This window comes from Prenolepis imparis, unplaced genomic scaffold, assembly GCF_030444845.1.
Source record: "Prenolepis imparis isolate NDT839.2.m4 unplaced genomic scaffold, iyPreImpa1.0 SCAF_1, whole genome shotgun sequence".
Classification (NCBI taxonomy): domain Eukaryota; kingdom Metazoa; phylum Arthropoda; class Insecta; order Hymenoptera; family Formicidae; genus Prenolepis; species Prenolepis imparis.
Window position 1 is genome coordinate 16,915,748 of NW_028141159.1, and position 21,668 is coordinate 16,937,415.

The 21,668-nt window shown below is 39.4% G+C and overlaps 2 protein-coding genes across 10 annotated transcripts in view; one reads left to right on the forward strand and one right to left on the reverse strand.

Moving 5' to 3' along the window:
- LOC145933416 (uncharacterized) overlaps positions 1–21,668 on the forward strand; it is a 61,624-nt gene that overhangs the window by 33,315 nt on the left and 6,641 nt on the right. Inside the window, exons 4-5 of the mRNA XM_083033092.1 lie at positions 2,303–2,394; positions 3,906–3,981. Coding sequence (XP_082889218.1) covers positions 2,303–2,394; positions 3,906–3,981 — 168 coding nt within the window. The remainder of the gene's footprint in view (positions 1–2,302; positions 2,395–3,905; positions 3,982–21,668) is intronic.
- The window catches only part of Msi (RNA-binding protein musashi), a 96,355-nt gene that overhangs the window by 8,893 nt on the left and 65,794 nt on the right, over positions 1–21,668 (reverse strand). For 8 of the 9 annotated variants that reach the window (XM_083033006.1, XM_083033044.1, XM_083033027.1 and 5 more), the window contains one exon: positions 1,580–1,820. In XM_083033006.1, the coding sequence (XP_082889132.1) occupies positions 1,580–1,820 (241 nt within the window). Of the gene's footprint in view, positions 1–1,579; positions 1,821–20,386; positions 20,508–21,668 lie in introns of all 9 variants that reach the window. The other variant, XM_083033066.1, reaches the window with a different exon arrangement.

The window sequence follows — 21,668 nt, forward strand, 5'->3', positions numbered from 1 at the left end:
AAGCAGTGGTATCAACGCAGAGTACTAACAAGCCGAGAACCGGCACGATGCACATGGACCGTCTATTGCGTTTCGCCCTCTTTCTTGCGACCTGTTTTTTTCTCTCTCGCTCTCGCGATCAAACCGCATTTGATATCCGATTCATTTTTTTTTTTTTTCGACGTGCGTAATCGAGGGATACCGCGCGTCTATATATATCTCCACCTTTGCTCGGTTGTCACAAGACGTTTAAGGACGAGTTTTCATGACCACGTAAAAAATTATTTCACGATTCAGTTTCGCGTTACAACGCAGCGAAGCTTAATTTCATCATTATTCAAAATAAATATTAGGGTACTATTTTTATAAATAATTAATTGTTTTATTTATTTATTTTTAGTAGTTCGTCTCAGAATGGTCACTAAAACTGATCCGTTTATCTCTTCTCCTAACGTAGCGATTTCGATCCGAATGTACAAGATCGCTTCCTGATTTATTGCAAAAATATCCTAATCTTTGAAATCTTTTATCCTGTCGTTGGTGATCTCGTAGCTCTTGTTATGAACGGTTAACTAGTGCTACCAAACTACCATTTGCATGCAAGACTGTCCAAGCCAATGTTTAAGACAAACATTCTAATGTTACGTGAAACAAAGACTGCGATAAGATTCAAATCCATTACGAACGTTAAGGAGCTACTGATATATATATATAAATATATATATATATATATATGTATACGTATTACATCTTTCTCTGCCCCACCCTCTCGTACGCGAAATCTCCGTTATTCTACCCGCATTCGACATTTTCTCCCGCCTGCAAATCCGACAAGAAAAAGGAAAAAAAAAAAGAAACTTCTGCCTTTTCCACCTTCTTTTAATATAATGCGATTAATGCGATTAATAAATACCTAATACAATCTACTTTCTTCTCTTGATACTTTATATCAGCAATTAATTACACCGATTAGTACAACTTCTCATCTACTACGGTCTACTACGTATATAGTTTCGTGCAAAAAGTGGAAGGAGAGATTGCTTGGTGCATCGAATCCTGTCGAGGTTAAAACTCCTTTCTCTCGCGACTTCCTCGCGGCCGTGCCCCGCGATGCACGAGAGTCGGGGTGGGCCGAAAACCGTTTACCGGCACAAATCAGCTGATACGCGGCATAGAAACGCGATTTGGAAACGCGTGGGCAACGTGTGTGTATACGAGGCTGTTTTTCGTAATAAATGAATAATTAAACAAACTTCATTATTTCGAAGGCAACGTGCATTTCGTCGAATCAATCGTCGAACGTAACAATGTTAAAATGTATTCTCGAAAATAACATCTCTCTAAGCGTATAAATTGTACGAGAAATATACGATGAAACTCTCTAACAAATATTAAATAAATTAAAAAATATCAAATAACTCCCTTAAAAAATAGCAGAAAGACTAGAAAATTCCAACAAATAATAATTCTGAGATAATAATAACGTCGACCAGGCGTTAGCTGTCTCCTGTGTCAAACAGCCTCGTACGACAAGACAATAAAACCGTAATTGATCGGGCGAGCAAGCCGAGAGTTATGCTCTAAGATTTGATAGACCGACCTGTGTAACCGGATCCTTCATGATGAGAACATCGGTAACGGTACCGAACATGCCAAAGTACTCCCGCAGCTTTTCGCTGCTCGTCTGCCAAGAGAGGCCGCCCACGAAGAGTTTGCCCGGTGCCGGGTCACCGCCGTTCGGCGTACTCCTACCGGAGCTGCCCGAATGGCTACCGTTTATCGGCACCAGCGTGTTGTGGAAGTCGTGCTCGATTGCGCCGTTCGTCGCCTCCATGCCAGCGCTGAAACAATCAAAGATAGATCGATCGTTAGAGAAAGAGATATTAGTCACGATCGCGGATGAGATTTATGTCGAGATTTTTTCCACAAAAAAGATCACAAGCGCTGCCAAGTACATTAATTTTACAGGAACATTCGCTGCAATCGTACTTTTATTGCTTTTTTTGTAAATAAAATATGCAAACAAAATTTTAATTAATTTAAATTAAATTTTAATAACAAAAATGTTAAATTATGTATTTTTTAATTTTATGCGAAGAGAATTACATTTAATTTAACAAAGTACTCGCGTCAATAATTAACGTAAAACTAAGCAATATTCGTGCGCGATTACATCGTACATCGCACAACAGCTGTGACAACTCTCTACTTATCACGTTATAACTAGTTTGTGAGAAAAGTGTTACGTGTGTACGGTGATAAGCATCTGACAAATATCGGCAGCTTTATTAAGGGTTTGTGCGCATTTTTTTCTCTGTTTCAGTTAATACCGCTCGCCTTCGTATCAACTTGCGTTATGCTCGCCATACCTTTCATGACCTACCATAGATTGTTCGTTACCACGATTGACGTTCAGTAAGTTTCTCTTATAGTACTTTCCTACTACTAAGTTTTCTTCCGCCAACGATAAAGAGTGAAATAAGAAAGTTCTGCTTAGTGCGGTAAGATGTAAAAATAATATATATCATTTCGCGAAATGAAATGTGTTCCGAAACTTGAATAAAAAATAGCATTCGGCGGGTCTATATATTCCTGGAAACAATCTACATATAATACCTTGAGGTCATTGTGTCTACCGAGACAGAGTTAACGGCCTTGGCACTCCATTTTACATCCACTAACTTTTACTTATGCCACGTGTTGCAGGAAATTGCTCGCTTATTAAAAAAACGCGAATAATTTCGTAATGAAAACGAAAGCGTTTCGCGAATCGTAAGTATGCATCTTTTTTCATTAACACAATTACATCGCCACGCGTATTCCAACTGACTTTCCGTTCACGCCGATGGGATTATTTTATATTAATAAAATTCACATGTGTATAATATTCACATGTGTAATATTGCACATGTAATCTCATTTTTAAAAATTTTAATAAACTAAAACACAACATAAGTGCGCGCTATTCTTTGATTTTATATAAAAAAAGAATGATACTTTTATATAAAGTTTGTTTAAACTTGATTAATATTTTTTGACAGAAATCAGCTGATTAAAGCGTTAATTAAATTTTGCTAATTAAATTTTAAAATAAAAATGTTATAAAAATTAAAATAATGTTAGAAATAATATGTTATAATACTTTAAACTCAAATAATATTTTTTGACAGTTATCAGCTGATTTCTGGATCATTCTAGTCCCTTTCTAAAAATGATGTTAAGTCGATTCTTGCAAGTATTATTGCCTCTCTTTCGCGATGTTGATTAGCTACCTCGATTTGCGTTATATTCATAGCATCAAGAGGCTGTCATCGCGAAGTATATATATATTACAACATATTATATTATTATTTACAACATATTATTATAATTAAAATAATAATATTTTGTAAGTAATATAATATGTTATAATACTTTATCCGCGATTAATATTTTTTGACAGAAATCAGCTGATAACTGTCAAAAATATTAATCGAATTTAAAGTATTAAAACATTTTATTTTAAACATATTATTATTTAATTTTATTTTATTTTGGACAAACTGTCAAACTGCTAACTCTCGCGATGGCAGCCTCTCGATGCTATGAATATAACGCACAATGCAAATCGAGGCAGCTAATCAACATCGCGAAAAAGAGGCAATACTTGCGAGAATCGATTTAACATGCCTTTTTTAGAAAGGGATAAAAATATTAATTTTTATAATTTTACTCATGTATATTTTGTTTTGTTACGCTTTTCTATTATTATTATTAATCATAGTCATAATCTTGCAAATCTAAGTAATTGAAAATATTATATATATCGTATCACATCATGTACGATGGTCATCGATGACCGACGAGACGTAAGTGGAAGGTTCAGTGCCATCACTGGTGATCGTCATTGGCGATGTAAGCGTGAAAAAAAATTTCTCGTCTTTCAGGCTAACCGATTATCAGAGATTCGAGATTCCGTCTATACCGAGATTTTTTGATCTGCGAAATCCACGTTCTTTAAAGGTAAGATGCTTTTCTTGTTCATGATGTTGTAAAAATTTCAAAAAATATTTTTTTATTATTTTTCGCCAGATTATATCGATTATTCTGTAACTCGGACGAAACTAGAAGTGTCTGTATGTATGTGTGCGTGTACGATCTTATATCTTATAAAATAGAATTTTTTATGCTATAATAATCATAAAAATTTCAAAAAAATATTTTTGAAGTTTTTATGATTATTATAAACATAAAATTCTATTTTACAACATAGGATATACACACGCACACACACTTTTTGTTTCGTTCAAGCTATATATAATCAGGATTATAGGTATATACAGAATATATTATATAATCCTGTAAAAAATGCAATATATCTATCTATCTTGTCTCTTATAATATCAATTGAATAAATAAATGTCCGGATCAATCTGTGTGACCCCGAATGCGCTTATTTTAATTACCATAGAGACACAAGTGAACGCCAATATCTGATTAATTATCGCGCACAAAATATGCACGATTAAAACAATTAATTAAAAGCAACATAAATAATTGATAAGTATTCTGCGTAATTTTTCAAATAGGGAAAGGGAGAGACAATCCTGACAACGATACCTTATCGTCCTTAACCTGTATTAATTATTTTTACAATTATATTGATTTATCGCGTATCGCGTTATCGTTGCCTTGCCTACGTTCGTTTATATTTGGCGTCGCTAAATAATTCACGTTACGACTGCGTTTCGCGAATTGCGGCAGCTGTGTATTTCGCGCCGAAAAATCCACTGTATACATATGTTTTACTTCGAAAGTACATCTCTTTCGGCAAATTGCAAAAGCTTTCGCTGTAATTTTCCAAATTGAACGCAAAATGTGCAACGGGACATCAGTCGACGACAATGCGACGACTTTGTCCTTCGCGTATATATGTGCTACATTCGCAATGACAATGACAAATGTTATTATACATGTCGCGGATTCGTCGCCGTCGCTGCCCGCCGCAAAGTGAGACAATCCGCGCCGGATATCCCGCGTGCGCATTACACGCGTCGAATGGTACATCATCCTCCTTTCTCGGTCAGAGATCTCTCGTATCGAGAGAGAAAGAGCAAAGGTAACAAACCAATACCACCATCTAAGGCGGTTGGATCTCGCGGCTCGCAAGAGAGATACGCAAACGTATAACTAAGAGAGAAGCTACGGTCGTTTCTCGTCCGTGTATATCTAACTGGAGATATATACCGTGCCGTCGCGATGCCTTTTCCCTCAGGATCCACAACGCGTCGTACATTCACCAGCACCAGCGGCGGTGGCTGTACGCGAAAAGGGGGTGAAAAGGGGAAATGGCGAGTGGATGAGACGTGGCGGGATAGAGCGAGGCGAGTGCAGGTCGGGAGAGAAGCAAGAAGAGAAAGAAAGAGAGGGAGGATTGCGCGTTAGCCCGGTTCGGATATATCGCCGCGAGCGGCATGGTCGACATGCGCTGTAAAGGGGTGCCGCGGAGGTATTGGACAAGCGGGGTGGTTGGAGCGAGATGGAAAACAGCAGGGTGAAGCGGAAGGTTAGCGACAGAGAGAGCTAGAGAGAGAGAGAGAGAAAGAGGGAGAGCCGGGAGGGTCGAAGCGAAACGAGCGAGTCGTTTGGGGTTGGGAGTGGCGCGGCGGAGGGATGAAGTGGCGAGGGATGGTGGGGTGCGACGCCGACGAGAACGCGCAGCTGGTGGATCAATACACCCCTCCGCGGGCGCGCGAGTCCTCTCGCCTCCGTGCGGCTCCGCTCCGCTCGGCTCGGCTCGACTCGGTCATGTTGTTGACTACCCTTCGCGATCTCGCTCCTTCCTTCCTCCCTTCCTACCTATCCCCCTTTCCCACCACTACTCCGCGAAAACCGTGATCGGGTCTCGGCACGGAAAACGTCTTATGATGCCGTAGTCCGTCGCCAGGTTCTCTTCGCCTCCTTTCTCTCGCCTTCCTCGACGTGATTATTAAACTCTTTCTTCTCTTCCTTTTCTCCCTTTTCATTTCCTCTAGTTCTTCGCGAGAGACGTTTACTGCCTTCGATATCGGAAAATTCCTCTAGACAATTTTTTTTTTTACTAGATCTCTGAGGAAGATGCAGGTCGGAGAAAAACAGTTTGAGGACGTGATATATTGTTGGCGTTTCTCTCCGCGATTTATCGTCGCAAATGACACTTGTCCCTTAATACTCAAAATGTCGTTTAAGACGGAATCTTTTCGACGCGATTTTTTTTTGCGATTGTCTTTCTCCCATTTAGTCCAGAAAAAAATCAATTAATGGAACCATCCACCACGTATTCATCCATTCCGCCTGCACGCATCGACTCACAGAAGCGGGATATCTCGACGAAATGCCGTGGAATAAAGCTCGAAAAAAAATCATGGATACGTTTTTGTTGGATTCGAAGGACCGTATCATTTTTATCGATAAACGAGCTATATCAATCTTTAGTTTCCGCGATTTTTAAGTTTTTTTTTTTACCGCGTTCTCTCACAAACATTCGACATGCATTTTGCTTGCTTTCGTTATCGGATCGTTACACCTCGTTGTTTTGCGCCATTTACGAATTGAAACTCGTGCTGCAAAGTAATAATTCCGCAGTTGCGCAGATTTAATTTTCCCGTTGTAAAACGCGCTTTGCGGTTATCGAACGTCGCGAAATTGAGATATCTCGCCCCGTAAACTGAGATTAAAAAACGTTTAACGCGGGGTAGGCGCTCCGGTGGAACGCGATTGAGCAATCAGCTGGCGTGATGCGGCTCGTTGATTGTTTAATCAAACCGCATCGTTATATCGAGAGAAATCAATATATACATATATTCATCTGTTAAATATATACATATATTCATCTGTTAAATATATACATATATTCATCTGTTAAATAAATCGCTCCCGTGGGATAATACGTGATCGCAGTTCGATGGAGCCAATCAAAACGCGCGCATTAGCAAAATTCGCAAATTCGTCCACAACGCAACCGAGCGGACAAAGTATCCTCTTTCTCCTCCATTTCCACCGATGACCTCGATCGTCTTACACATTACAAGGACGAGGCGTACAGGTGTAAAAGCAAACGATAGAGACAAAAACAGCATACAGAAAGAAAAAAAAGAAAGACGAGAGAGTGAGGAGGGTGAAAGAGGGGGAGAGTGTGGAAAGAAACAGGGGGTAATACACATACACAAGGGAGGGCCGGACAGAAGGATGGCGGCTGGGCATTGTGAAAGAGAGCGCGTGTAGTTTCAGTATTTTCAGTATCGCCAGACATATCCCAGTACCTAGCAGCAGCAGTCTCCGCGTCCGCCCCCAGCAACGTCGAGGGGTTGTACTCTCGGTTCCCCTCTCGCGCCAATGCTATTCTTCTCCGCGCCCTGAACCCCCCTTATTTCTCCCGATGTGCCGATGTACTCTGATACACACACATATACGCGCGCGCGCAAGTTTTCTCTCCGTCTCTCGCGCATGCGTACATACACGTACACGCGACCGAGAGTCATATCGAAGACGAAGGGGGCGAGTTTTCCCCACGGTAGGAGAGGCTCGAAGAGCCCCAGTTCTAGTGGGGGTGAGTGGGTGGACGGGGAGAGGGTGCGGAGGCGCCGCCGCCACCGAGCGACGCAGTGCCGTCGGGACGCTCGACCGAATGATACGGCCTTCGCAAAGGGGTGTTTTTCGCCGGCCGCCATATCTCGCTCGGCAACCCGCTCGACGGTCGCAGCCGAGAGTCATCGCGGGAAAAGGAAAGAGGGAGATAGTTGCAGAGAGAAAGATAAAGAGAGGGAGAGAGAGAGCAGCGAGAAGAGCGCAGCATCACAACCTGCTGCGGTCGAGGAAGGAAGGATATCCGGCGATAAATCAGCCCAGGCCGGGGATATTGTCCTGTCACAGCAGTACGCCTTTAAAGAGTTACTGGTGTGATGGGACATTGTCCTCGTCCTGGTGCTCCACTTCCGATTTTCGTTCGATCGTCGTCGATTCTCGTCAATGGTACAGAATGTGGAAAGTGTGTCCCGGTTAATATATATGTCGTCGATCGGTGTCGCGCGCTTGCTTCGACGTTTCGTCGCGGTCGCAGGAAGAGGGCGGAGAGGGTGAAGAACCCACAGTGGGGCGACATGGACGAGGGATTTTACAAACGACGACGACGACGACGACGGTGGATTATCGCGCCCGGAAATGAGGAGGAAACGCCCGTACGCGATCCTAGCTATTGTGCCACGTCACTTCGATACCCCGGAGAAAGGATTACGGGGGAAAAAAATCGAAAAAACGAGTCCACTCTCGTATATCGTTCTCGCCAGCGTGGATACGCCATGGTGGTACGAGCGATGGTGTTTCCAGTCGATAAAGCAGCCTCCGAGAGGCGCGGCTGCTCGCCACCGTGGTCGATTGAAGGACTCTCTTTTCTCGTCAACTTCATCATCTCTTTCGTCGAGAGCTTCCCTTTTTCTCTTTTTTTTTGTACCCTTCCCTGTAACTTTAAACGCGGGAATTGCTATCGCGAGGAATAGCGAAATCATCTTTGCGATTACTTGATGTCTCACAGGTGGATCTTTCAAACCGTCAGGAATAACAAATCACGACGACTCGGAATGACAGAGGCGCTTCGTTATCGGAACGCATCTACGTTGTGCCTATAGCCCGCAAAATGGCCGGAGCGCGTCCGCGAATATTCCTGCGCGTTATCGTCGCGCAGTGACCCCCTCGTCGAGTAGTACACGCATCGCGTGTTTAAAAAAAAAGAAAAAAAATCGCAAATTTTCGCCGCGACCGAAATCTCCCCGAAATCGCGCGCCTTGAACTCGATCCACCATCGATCATCGGCGTAGAAAAAAATATCCGATCCAAAGTCGAAACCGAAGGAAGGTCATAAGTTTGTAATATAGTTTCGGTGGAGGTCGATATGTCTACTCGCCTCGTGGGAGATCGATACCCAAATAGACGGAGAATTCACGAAGAACATATTTTGCCGATTGGTGATTCGCGTGAAAAATTACGAGAAATTTACTAAACGAAAAAAACCAAGATCGCAATAACATATAAAATTCATCAAAAATTTTTTTATCCGCAATTATTAGTCATTATGTATATACACACTCTCTTTCTCATTCTCTCTCTCATTATGCGCGTTCGATACTTATTCGCCACTAATTGTGATTAAAGGGCAGTATAGCCTATAGTTTGTGCCCGTAGTTATTTATCTTCTTTTATTAATTCCGCGCCTACAATAACCGCGCGGCCATTTACTGAGTAATGAATCGGCCTTGTTTCCGTTTACGACTTAGCACACGGAATTAGAGCGACGTTACGCGAAGGGGTGGCAACAACGGGGTCGATGAAAAGGTTAACGCTGGGTTGAGGTCGATTGTAGGCCTTCTATTTCTCCTCCTCCTCCTTCTCCCCCTATGTCTCTCTCTCTCTCTCTTTCTTCTGTTTATTATCTTTTCTTTCTTAATTGAATTATTTCAATTTTGATGAGGAAAAGTGTGTTTGGTTTTTATCTCATCGATCCAGTTTTTTGTCTCTTCGATCCAATTTTTCACCTCGTAGCCTATTTATTCTCAAAGTGTTTCTGAATTGATAGCGTCATAGAAAAAGAAGAACAAAAATATCATCAGACACTGTAAATAATAAACCTTGGCACAGGTTTCTGGTGAAACCGAAGCGACAAAGCGGACTATCTTCCCGTTTTACGCGGTCGATCTTTTCTTTTTCTTGTTCTATGTAACGTCGTGAAATTGAGATATTTTTCATCGCTGTGCCGGAAATATCATTGATTATCCAATTTAGTTCATAACCTTTCAGTGTTCCCGAAAGTTTCTGTCGATCGAGTTAGAGAAAACAGTAAATATCGATTGTTACATTTCCATAAGCGTCGATGTAAAATGGACTAGAAAAATATTGTTCTTTAATAATGCAAGAAGACGAAAAAAATATCGTCTCTTCGAACCAGAACTCATTCAATTTAATCGGATAGGAGTTCGGAAGAAAGTTTTTTCGTGATCCATTTGAGACGAAACTTGAAGAAGAAATATCTAAGATCGAAGAGGAAAGCCTCGCGCCCTGTTCATAAATTACTTTAGTTTCGTCGCGAAAATTCAACATAATATTCATTCGTGATCATCAATCTTGCTTTATATATAATCCTTGACATCACCGTATGCAATATTTTTACGATAATTCAAAAGCACTTAAGATTCTCTCGGATGATGCATCTAATCTCGTTTTTTATTCAGTAGTATCAAAGTGCACCGTCGTGTGTCTCAAAGACCATATTCGTATGTCATAGGGAAATCGAACGAGAAGTTATTAAAGTCGATGATGAGTGTATTCGACATAAAGTAGAAAGTCGGAAAGGGGTAAATCGAAAGACAAAGAGAGACGAAGAGAGGCCAAGCCCTTGTCGTTTCACGCAACGCGCTCGTTCGTCGCGTGAAACGACCATCTAAATGTAGCTTCGACATTCGCTCATATTCCCCGTGGCTACATTAATAGCTGGTCGCATTAGCCGGACGAAGCATGTCAGCTCCGGTCGAAGGAATCGAGCAACTCGCAACTCGTCATCGTCATCGTCGTCGTCGTGACGCGCCGGTGGAGCTGAATTTCGTACGGTAGTGGTGACGCGATAGTGTGTTCGTTCATGATGCAAGTGGGGGTCGTGGACGGAGGGAGCGACGGGGTGGGTTTACAACCCTCCTGGTCCGCGGAGGGAAGGGCGCGATGGCTCAGGGCACCGCCAGCAGACGGCGGCACTGCCTCCGTCCAAGAAGGGAACGCGTGGAACGGATCTCCAGGAAGCGGAGAATTGCCGCTCTCTCGTCGGATGAATTCCATTCGGGGTGATTTTCTTTCGGCCGGAGAAAGCGGATAAGCTCGGGAAAAGGAGAGAAACGGTGATGAAGAATCGATGGTGGTGAAAAAGGACTCCCGGATCGGCATCGCATCATCGGGAGAGAATGCGGAGCAACCGGCGAGAAAAGAAAGACAGGGGGAGAAGGGGAAAAGCCTCGCCATGTTTAAATCCCCGTGAGAGTCTTTAGATAGAGAATCCTATAAGTGTGTAGCGTATAGAGTACACTATCTGGCATTCGCAGATGTGTTTTTTGTGTAGTCTCTTAGATTACTATATATATATTAGTATTCTTCGCTGTAAAAAAAAAAGTTCTGTACTATATTGAATAAATTTTAATCGATCGGAATTTTTGTTGCTCACTAAGGCGCTTTATAACACCGGCCGCTCCAATTCCGCTTTCGATTAAACTCGATCGAATTATCGATAACTCGTTATCTCTTAACTCGATTTGTCAATCAAGCAAACTTAATCCGCCACTAGAGAAAGTTACTCGTTTCGCGAATTATAGCTTTATTTTTAATATAGGTAATTTTAAGTGTAATATCACAAAATTCTCTATGAAAATTTTAAAAAGATTTATATTTCGAGATATATGTTTCTCTGAGAGCTCATCCATATAATAAAAGAATAGCTTGAAGATAGTTGTAGATGACAAAATACTTCGGTAAACGAAACAAGCAAAAGAAATTAGAAAGATTAATATGTTCTTCGAGCAATATGCATGCTTTGCACGTTGCAATCAAAGTTGCAATTAGACTGTGCACATTCCATAAATATGTCCGACACCATATTCTAAAGCAATGCACATAATCCCTCTCGTTTTACTTTACATTTCTTACTTGCATTTCGCTAAACGCCTTTCTATAGAATTCGATAGAAAAGAATTACCTCTGATGGATTAAAAGGAGAGAGTTGGTAAACGCACGAAATATCACAAGAAACTTGCAGTTTTAATAAGGAAAAAAAAAAAAGAAAGAGAAAGAGAAAGAGCGAGAAAAAAATTTCGAGGGTGATCTTCGAAGCGTGAAAAAATGCAAGAGCGATTACAGACTAATGTACATCTCTCTCGTGTGTGACAACTCGCGCGTGAAAATGTCACGTACCTGTTCTTTAGCGCCAGTTTTTTTAAAGACGGTCCTTAAAAAAAAAAAAGAAAAAAAGAAAGAAATAAACGACCGAGTGCAGCGGAAACGTGGAGCGAAGGGCCGCCGGCGGCGGGTCTCAATTTATTTTAATTTGGGACGATATTAGTTTTAATTACGACGTGAAATTAACGCGAAACGTGTCGCCGGCTCGCGACACGACGCACGCGAAAAGCGAGAGACGAAGATAATTCTGGCATTACGAAAGAGCTTCGAGGGAAGTCATGTCCGAGGGGTTCAGAGAGCATAAATACTAATTGCGCGACGCGCATTCGTTAGGACGAAATATTAAAACGCGATCGTTTTTATATTTCGATACTCGACCCTATTGGAATTTTTTAGGAATTTGTACAAAACAGAGTTTATAAAAACGCGAGAGACATGTCGACTAGTATCTCGATGAATTTAATTTGACAAGACATGATGACGCGAAATTTTATTACACGAGGGAAAGAATCGGTAAAAAAATTAGATCAAAATTATATAGCTTTTTCTGTTGCCATCATAAGACTTAACATGCGTCGATTTTCGCGTAATAGTAATTTAATACACTTCGTTCCATTTATATTTCTCTCGAGTAATCGCGTTATATTTCTCTTTTTCTTACATACTTTGCGCCAACGTAACTTAACATATATAGTAACGTCGAACTCGTTCCAAACAGTTTCCGTATCTTTTTTTCCACCTTTCTCCCGGGTATCCCACTTCCCAAGTTTTTCCCTCTCTCATGTATCCGGCACTCACGTTATTGGATCAATACGCGAGGTTCCAATTAATCCACGGGGGGTATTCCCCTCGACAGATGGGCCAACGGAAAACACTATAGCTTGCCATACCAACCCTCCCAAAACCACATTATCGTCTTACGCGTTATTCAGTCCACGATATGTTTCGAAAAAATATCTTCGTGTCGAAAGTATATGCAAAAATTGATAAATAGCTTAATGCACGATATATGTATTATTATACTTCATCTATCTGCCTTTAAACAGCGAAGTAGAGCGTAACGTTCGATAAGCAAAATAAAATATTACGGAGTAATATATTACTTGTATTGTTGTATGATTGATGTTCTCTGTTCGATGTTTTTTTTTTTAATTCTCTACTCTATTTGATCCGTGTTATTTTTATAAAAAATGTTTAAAAATTGTTTCGAGTTTGGATAATGTGACGTGCGCGGATGAAAAAATAAACCGCATAAAACGCGTAAGAAATTGTCGCTTAATTAAAGAGTGTGAGAAAAGGTCAATTTAAGTGTCAAAAGTTATTCGTAGTCGCAATTGAAATAGCCAATTTTTTATTTTAAGGGAATAAAATTTGTGAAAAAGATTCTCTCTTTCTCTCTCTAGACAGATGTTATACATAAATGCGAGCGTAGATTTTGGTCATTATGGTTGACTGGCGCGAGAAATGCAAATCGCGAGAAATGCTTCGATTCATTTTCAACCAAGATTGGCAACAGTCTCGTGCTAATGGCATCATTAAGCAAATCGATCGGAGACGATTTTCATCCGCAATTCTCCGCCCTCCTTTTAGCGGCTCTTCCATCTAGGCGAATTTCATAATAGAGTACTTTAATACATTCTCTTTTCTTTTTCTTTTAACCGAATAATCTATCATCGAGATAATTCTCCGGAATTATGTCGTCTATAACGTTCGTTTAATGCAATCCGCATATTATAGTACAAAATAATGATCGTTCGAAGATATTTGCCTTCTCTTTCCTTCTCATATTTCGCGTATCTGTTCTCTCTCTTCCTCTAATATATCTATATAAAATTTCCATACCAATCTCAGACTATCTTTTTACAATGTCTAATAAAAATTTCGCGATATCACTTTTCATTTCAACGGCCGCGAGTCTTCATTCACGGCAGGGTGTGTATTTTAAGATTGATAGCGGCAAAAAGGGAAAGTCACTCCCTCCAAATGACATGATACCGGCCTACATTTACCGCGAGATCACGCATGTCCCTCGGAGAATCGCGGTGGCATCACGTGTCGCCAAGCAGTTAATATATGACCGCGCACGGTTACATGTATATCATCCTCTCGCTTCGCCATACGTGGGCGTGGCAGTGTTTGCATTTAATTAATCATCTTGGCGCGGCACAATACCACGGGCGTAATTCTATCGATCCGCCGCGTCTGTCTCAAAATCATTTATTATCCGGCATTATATACACCAGCTCACATCGGCGGATATTTTGCGGCATACTGTACATACGGTTAAATTTAATTTTCCACGTATTTATCTTACGTCTTAAGTAACTTAAAAATTTGCGAGTAATTACTTTGAAACTTATATTTAATAAAAACGTAATGGAATTAATTAAAATAATTATTGTGTACGATATTTTTCAGTTAACATGAATGATAATCTTCTTCGAGATTTTATAGTATTCTTTCGGAAGATTTTTTTAACTTTTTATTTCGCTATTGAAAAATAATGTCATATTTATTCTCTCGTACTTCAACTATCCTCTTAAAAAATCTATTCTAAAAGCAGATGTTTATAAATATCAATGCATCAGAATAGATGTTGATTCATCTTATCAATATACTCTGCACGTCCTGAAACGCATTTATACTAATTATATCATCGAATTCATACCGATCGCAACGAGCGATTTATGGTAAAAGGAAACAGATGCGTTGCGGGCATTTAATAAAGATAATTAAAAAAAGAGAAAGAAACACGCGACAGGAAGTTGGTAATAAAATTATCCGTAGCAGGTAAGGTATAACACCGAGAACGTGTTGCTGCGGTCTTCCTACGTTGCCGACGTAGTTCCGTTTTTGTTGACGTAGTTCCGTTTTTGCTGACGTAGTTCCGTTTGTATATACCAACCGAGCGATACTGATAAACATCGAATGATATTAAAGTTTCTTTTTTATACTTGGATACGCACATTCGCATACACGTGATAATGTGTGACAGCGTATATACATATATGTATTATATTATTAGAATATTACTGTACTATGAAAAATTTATTTTTAAAATTATTTTGAAAATTAATGTCCCAATTAATTTTATATGATTGATACATTAACGATTATGTAAATTAATATATAGATTTATTATATATATAAATTCGATTAAAACTATATTAACAGAACTAGGAATCACTGATAAGCATCTAGAACAAACGCGCAGTAGCAGGATTAATACAAGTTATTCGAAATAGTTTCCCTCAAAGGAGATTAATATCGGATACCACTGCGGGAAACTGTAAGCTGCTGTAAGCTACCCCAATAGTCATTCGACTATTTTGGTTATATCGATTCGGTTATAGGCATTCTTCGGCTGTTATTGACGAGAGAATTACGAGAATGCGATTTAATTAAGACTCGGTTTGTGCTTGAAGAAGTCGTATTAAAAATGTTTGATTTATAAAAGAAATTTACTATATTATTTTACGTTATTTTAAAGAAAAATAATCATTTTTTCTTCTCTTTATAAAAGAAAATTTGACCTAAATTTTGGCTGTAAATAACGACATTAGATTATTAAGACTGTCGCATCGTTGATAAAAAATTCTTTTCATCTTTATGTAAAATATCCGTCAAATTTAAACTCTTTGATATGTAATTTTATGTAAACCGTGTTTTCTTTAAAATAAGAAAAAATTTATTAAATAACAGTTTTTAAATATTTTTCTGAAAATTTTTTTCTCTTATAATAAACTTCAAACTTATTTTCAGAGTCTTTGTTATTATATTGTATTAGCATTGTGTCATTAAAGACAAATATTGACGCGAATCCCGGGCACAAAAACGGATAATCTCTGTTGCTCTAATTGGATGTATAAACATTTACATTCCTCGGAATATCGTAATCATCGATGGGTTAATAAAAATAACGCTAAATCACCGAAATAGAAGATATACGCCAAGCTACGTAGACGAGTGCGAGATCCACTTTTTAGACAGAAACGATAAAACTCGGACTAATTAACGCAACTTGATCAGGATTGGTTAACATTCATTGATCGACGCGCAGCGCGTCATACTGGTGTGCGTTTGTGTGTAACTAGAACACATACAAAGCAATTTCAGCGTGATCTATTTTCCTTTCCCTTCCTCGTCGCCATTAATTGTTATTATGTTCTCTTTTTGATGTGATAATTGTCATCAAGTATAATTATTTTCAAGAACGCATTATTATTATTATTTTGGTATTTTAGAGTATTTATTAATTAGTAATATTTTCAACTTTATTTATTTTTACACAATTAAATTGAAATAATTTTTTTTTATGATAGATGAGAAAGTTTCTCGTATAAAGTAATAAAACGTTAAGATTAAGTTGAAAAAGAATGTTAAGATCTCACAAACAGGCTACTCGTTCATAAAGTATACAACTATTTTCACCTAACGATCTAATTTCTAAATAAACTTTTGTTCGATTAATTCAAATATAATATAACGATCTAATCTAAGAGAATCAATCAATTCTTCGAGATTCATCTCTCGCGCAGCTTAAATATTATTCGCTACGAACCCTACATAGACGTGGACTTTGTAACAGATAATAAGGAAATGACAATTAAATGTGTTGCTGCAATATCCCACTTACTGTATAATGAAAATTCAACCTATCTGAAATACGATACTCAATAATCGGAGCAAAGATAGAAAAGAGAGAAAGATAACAAAAGATGAATGAAAAAGTTTAAAAAAAAGGAGAATCGGTGTTAAAACCACTCACAGGAAAATCAAACGATGCGAACCAGACACATAGAGGAAGGAATGAGATACACTACTCTGTATTATATATGTGTACGATATTATAATTAGTTTATGGAAATCGATAGAGCTACTGTTAAATAAAATCCAGAGAGCTCTGCGAAACAAAGAAAGAAAGAATCATATGGCAACAACTGCTACAACTGTCAGATCATTTGCTTGCCTGCTAGCTAATGCTTTTATTACTGACCTACCCGATGACTCTCTCAGTCAATCTGCGGCGGATAATACTCGCGTACCCGCATCATCGTCCTCTTCATCTCGTCTTTCTATCACACGTGGTCTTCGCCTCTCGATCGAGCGCACAAAAAACACTCTCTCTTTTTTATAAAGATCGGGGAAGAGGAAGGTGTCTGTCCCCGTGTCTGCTCAATCGTGGATCTCTCGCCGATCGTTTCCGCGCTTTATCACGCCGATCTACAATTCCCTCCCTTCCTCCTCTTCTCGTTCACTTGAGTTCTCGAATTTGCTCGGGCTATTTCGTGCGTATCAAGAAGATTCGAACTTTGTCTTTTCTTTCCCGCACGTCCCTCTTTCTTTTGCAATCCGGTGAAGCGAAGTGTGCAAGTCACGAGAGATAGAGAGGGAAGAAGGGAAGGAGACCTTGTGTCAACCCTCTTACAGGGAGTGGAAGGAAATGGTCGCGCACGAACACCTTCGAGCATCTCTCGTTCTCTCTCTTTTTCTTACAACGGACTTTGTGTTTGCTCTTTCTCTCTTAGCGCGCCTCTAAATAGAAAATCACTTTATTGGATACTAGAAGTTAATAGCTAATTATTCCGTGAGAACTTTGCTTGTGTTTTGTGAAAAAAATTAATCGCACGCATGTATTACGATAAATATTATGAAACTGTTGATAGATTTAGAAGGTTACTTCGACACTATATACGCTTCGATCTATATATTGTGTAAGGCGAGGCGCTTAAATGTGAATGTATATACCTGGATCTCTCTCCGTGTTACTTATATTATAAATATAAACGTTTATAAAAAGCTGCTCGGGGAAAGAGACAGAGTCGCTCGAAGAGATAATTATAGCGGTGGAAAAATCTTGCTGAACATTACACAACTTATTTTGAGAATTTTTCTTATATAAAGTCTATATAGGAGTATTAATCGTAAGATTTTATTAAAATACGCGATGTTGAAAAATTGAGACGATTGTGTGCGACACATGATGTCGATTTCGGATTGATCGAGGAATGTTATTAAATGATATTGCGATAAAAATGAAACACTATTTAACTACCGAATGAAAATTATATTCTCACGCGTCTAAAAAAAAATCTTAATAGCTTCGTTCCTGCGGTTTTCCTGCTTGAAACTAATTATCGGTTTAAATCACGCGGATCGAAGGAGATCGAGTACGGAAATCGTGCAACTTTCTACGATCTCGGCATTTTTTTTCCACGTATTTTTCCTTGATCTCTCATCAAACTCGCGATAGTCGACGTGCAGAGCGCAATGGCCTTTGAAGCGAGCGAGAAAAGCTATCGTTACGATCTAATTGCTCGGCACGAAAGAATCGATTCTCAAAGGGAGATTTTATAGAGATATAATGCTAAGCGAGAAATTAGAGAGAGAAAGAGAAAATCAATCCACGTGACAATAAATGTCAAACGCGCGAATATGATTTTTGCATTCATACTTCTTTCCAAGCTTCCTCGGTGGAATCCAATAAAGATCGACGAACGAAGATGAACAAAGATAATAATTGAAAGACGACATGCGCGTGTTGTTAATAATGAATTAATAATATTGGTAGTTAAGAGAAGCGCGCGCGCTATTATATTTCATCTTTGGATAAGGAGCGGACGGTACTAATCCGCTTTGAAAGTCGCTTAGAGAGAATTAGCTCCTTCGTGCGTGAACTCAGAAATAACATTTACAAAAGGGGACGCGTCGCGCCGGAAACTCGCTCGCACGGTTCCCGCGTACAGTTTCCCGCTCATGGATATTGTAGACAAACTCGTCATCGGGGAGCCAATTAAACATACTCGCGCGCTCGCGCTGTGTGTATGTTTTGTGTGTGTGTGTGTATGTGTGTGTGTGTGCGTATGTGCATAAATGTTTGCGCTGGCACGTGCAAGCACATACAGCGCGCAATGTACTACATACACGCGCTGTTCGATCAGATCTAACGGTCCATAATCTAGGTCACTCCAAGATGATTCTCATCGCTATTTTATGTACACGGTGTCCCGGACCTATCAAGCGCGATCTAATATATATTTATCGATTCCTCGATTAATTGCAAGTCGGACCAGAGTCAGGGGACCAAAGAGTTTTTAAGCGACTGATCAAGTTGATCGATTGGTCCTGAGACCTTAGAAAATGGATGGTAAAATTATCGATTTTTAGTTTTGGTTTGGATTTTGTATTTTAAAAGTAGACTTAAAATTTAGTTATATTAAAATAATTAGTATATTGCGATAAATGATAAGCCTTCGTTGAAATACTCGCCAGAAAATTTTGGTCCGCAGAGATAAAAATTATCTCGCTAGATCTGGGACTATCTAAATCTAAAAGGGTATATCTAAATAATCGTAATTTTTTTCTACTTTATTAAAACATTACCCTACTTCGAGGATCATGATAAAGAGACGGAAAAAAAGAAAAAGGAGCGGAAGAAGAAGAGGTAGAACGGGGGAGAAGGGAAACAAGGAAATTTAGTGCACCTACACACGCGAATTTGTGTGAGAGCCAAAGATATAACTGCGACAAACAAGAAAGAAGATGAAGAGAGAAAGGCAAAGAATGAAATTAAAGAGAGGACAAAGACTAGTGTGAAAGCGATCAATATGGCGATAAGAGCAATTGGAATCCTGATATATTGCTCACCTAGCTATATATGTAGAAAAAAATGGCACTAATCAAATTCGGTCGAGCGTGATTTTATCAAGAGATACTCTATATTGTATATTTTATTCAAGTATAATTAACGTTTCATGCTGGAAAAATTTCAAGTTTATCGGCGAATATATACGACTGATACAAATCGCGAAAACAATTAACTGATAATCTTTCCTTTCATTTACGCTCTCGACGCAATAACGCAATAATACCTCGCGCGCTTTAGAATGTACATTTTACAATGTAGAATGTGCATTCCAATCTATATAGGTTGCGATCCGATACAGACTGATTCGACTGATAAAACATACAAATTTCTTCAACACCCGCTATAAATGAAAATTCTCATTAATTAAAATTAATTTATTATTTAAATTATTGATATTTAACGAGAATATTTCTTGTAATTAGTAGGGGTTATCAGAGTTACAAAATATTGATAAAATCTCAAACATCCTCGACGCGAATGCATATATCTGCCTGTATATGTAACGGAACGTGCACACGAGCAGCACGAGATGAGAGAAACATCGACGACGGATAAACAGCAAATTACAATGTTGCATAGACGAGATTTGAATCCGCAGAGCGGTCAAAGGATTACGCGCGTGTATGATAATCAGTGTGCAATTTTGAGCCACGAGCGAATTCGTTTGCATCTAATTGCCGAGTCGAAAGAGAGAGGAAGGGGAAAGAGACGCGTCCTCTTCCCCGCGACGACCCCCCACCCGTCTTGCCTTTCTCTCTTTACCTGGGATATCAAGAGTCCGGGGGTCTCTTGGCGCACAATGATTAGGGAACTCACGAGAGTTAATGCACCGCGTCCCGATGGTCACCGATGATCCGTCGCCCGTTGTCGCACCTGATGGTCCACCGGCACGACTTTACCAGCAGGCCCGGCGACGACCGGGAATCGTACCTGCATCCTTAAAAAAGAAGAGACAACAGGGATTCTCAGCCACTTTTCAGTGCGGTGCCTCGTGGTGTCTTCTACGTCGCATCACCGTCGCCTCTCCTCTTTTCGCCGAAAAGAAAAGATCTCCGCGCGAGGAAAAAAAAGCAAAGTCGAGACGAGACAAGAGATTTCCTCTTGCGTGTAAAATCATCGAACGATAATTGCGATACGCGATGAAAGAATTGTCAATCTCGACGCGCCGAAAAAAATATTTTACACGATCGTCGAAAAGAGTGCGGCTTTAAATATATACATATATGTATATAATGAGAAAGAGAAAGAGAAAGAGAGAGAGAGAGAGAGAGAGATGCTAATAAAGTGGCGGCGCTGAATTAATAAACACATCGATCGCTAATCAACTACTCAATATACGGCGCGTATTTAACAGTATAACGCGAAAACAATAGCTTCAATGCCAAGCGATATATTATTTCTCTATACCATTTTGCCGCACTACCAGACATATAGTTTGTGCATATATATAAATATATGTATATGTGCATATTTCGCCAAGTACTAAATTACCAAGACTCGCAGATCAAAAGTAAAACACAGTTCTCTCAGCTACAAGCGATATTTCTACAGCAGCGATTGTCCTTTTTTCGTATCTTCATCGCTTACAGTCACATCGAAATGTTTTTTTTTCTCGCTAGTTTTCGTCAGTCAGTCTTTTTTTCGTTCGGACAAAGCTAACAGATCGTACTAAACACTTACGATCGCAGCACGCATTTGCAAACTAATCAGCGTTCTACAAGAAGGAATTTTCGTCAAAATTACTATACTAATGGACCTATTTCTAGAGCCCCGCCTCCTCATCTTCCTCTGGCAATCGTTCAACTCTATATGCATATATTGATTTGTGTGCGGTTGTGTATGTGCATACGTGTCTGTATGTGCACCCAAAATTATACTACGAGAATTTTTACCTAGTCTCTAAGCTACTCCATCAAAAAAAAAAAAAAAAAAAAACTATGACCATAGAGATTAGAGAAAACAAACAGAGAGAAAGAGAACGAGAAATCTTAAAATAATTCATCAAAATCCTAAATAAATTCAAATTGAGTTTTGTGTGAAAATTTATTAAAGGTCAACCGTTCGCGTTGCCAAATCTCTTAAACATGTATAAAGCGTC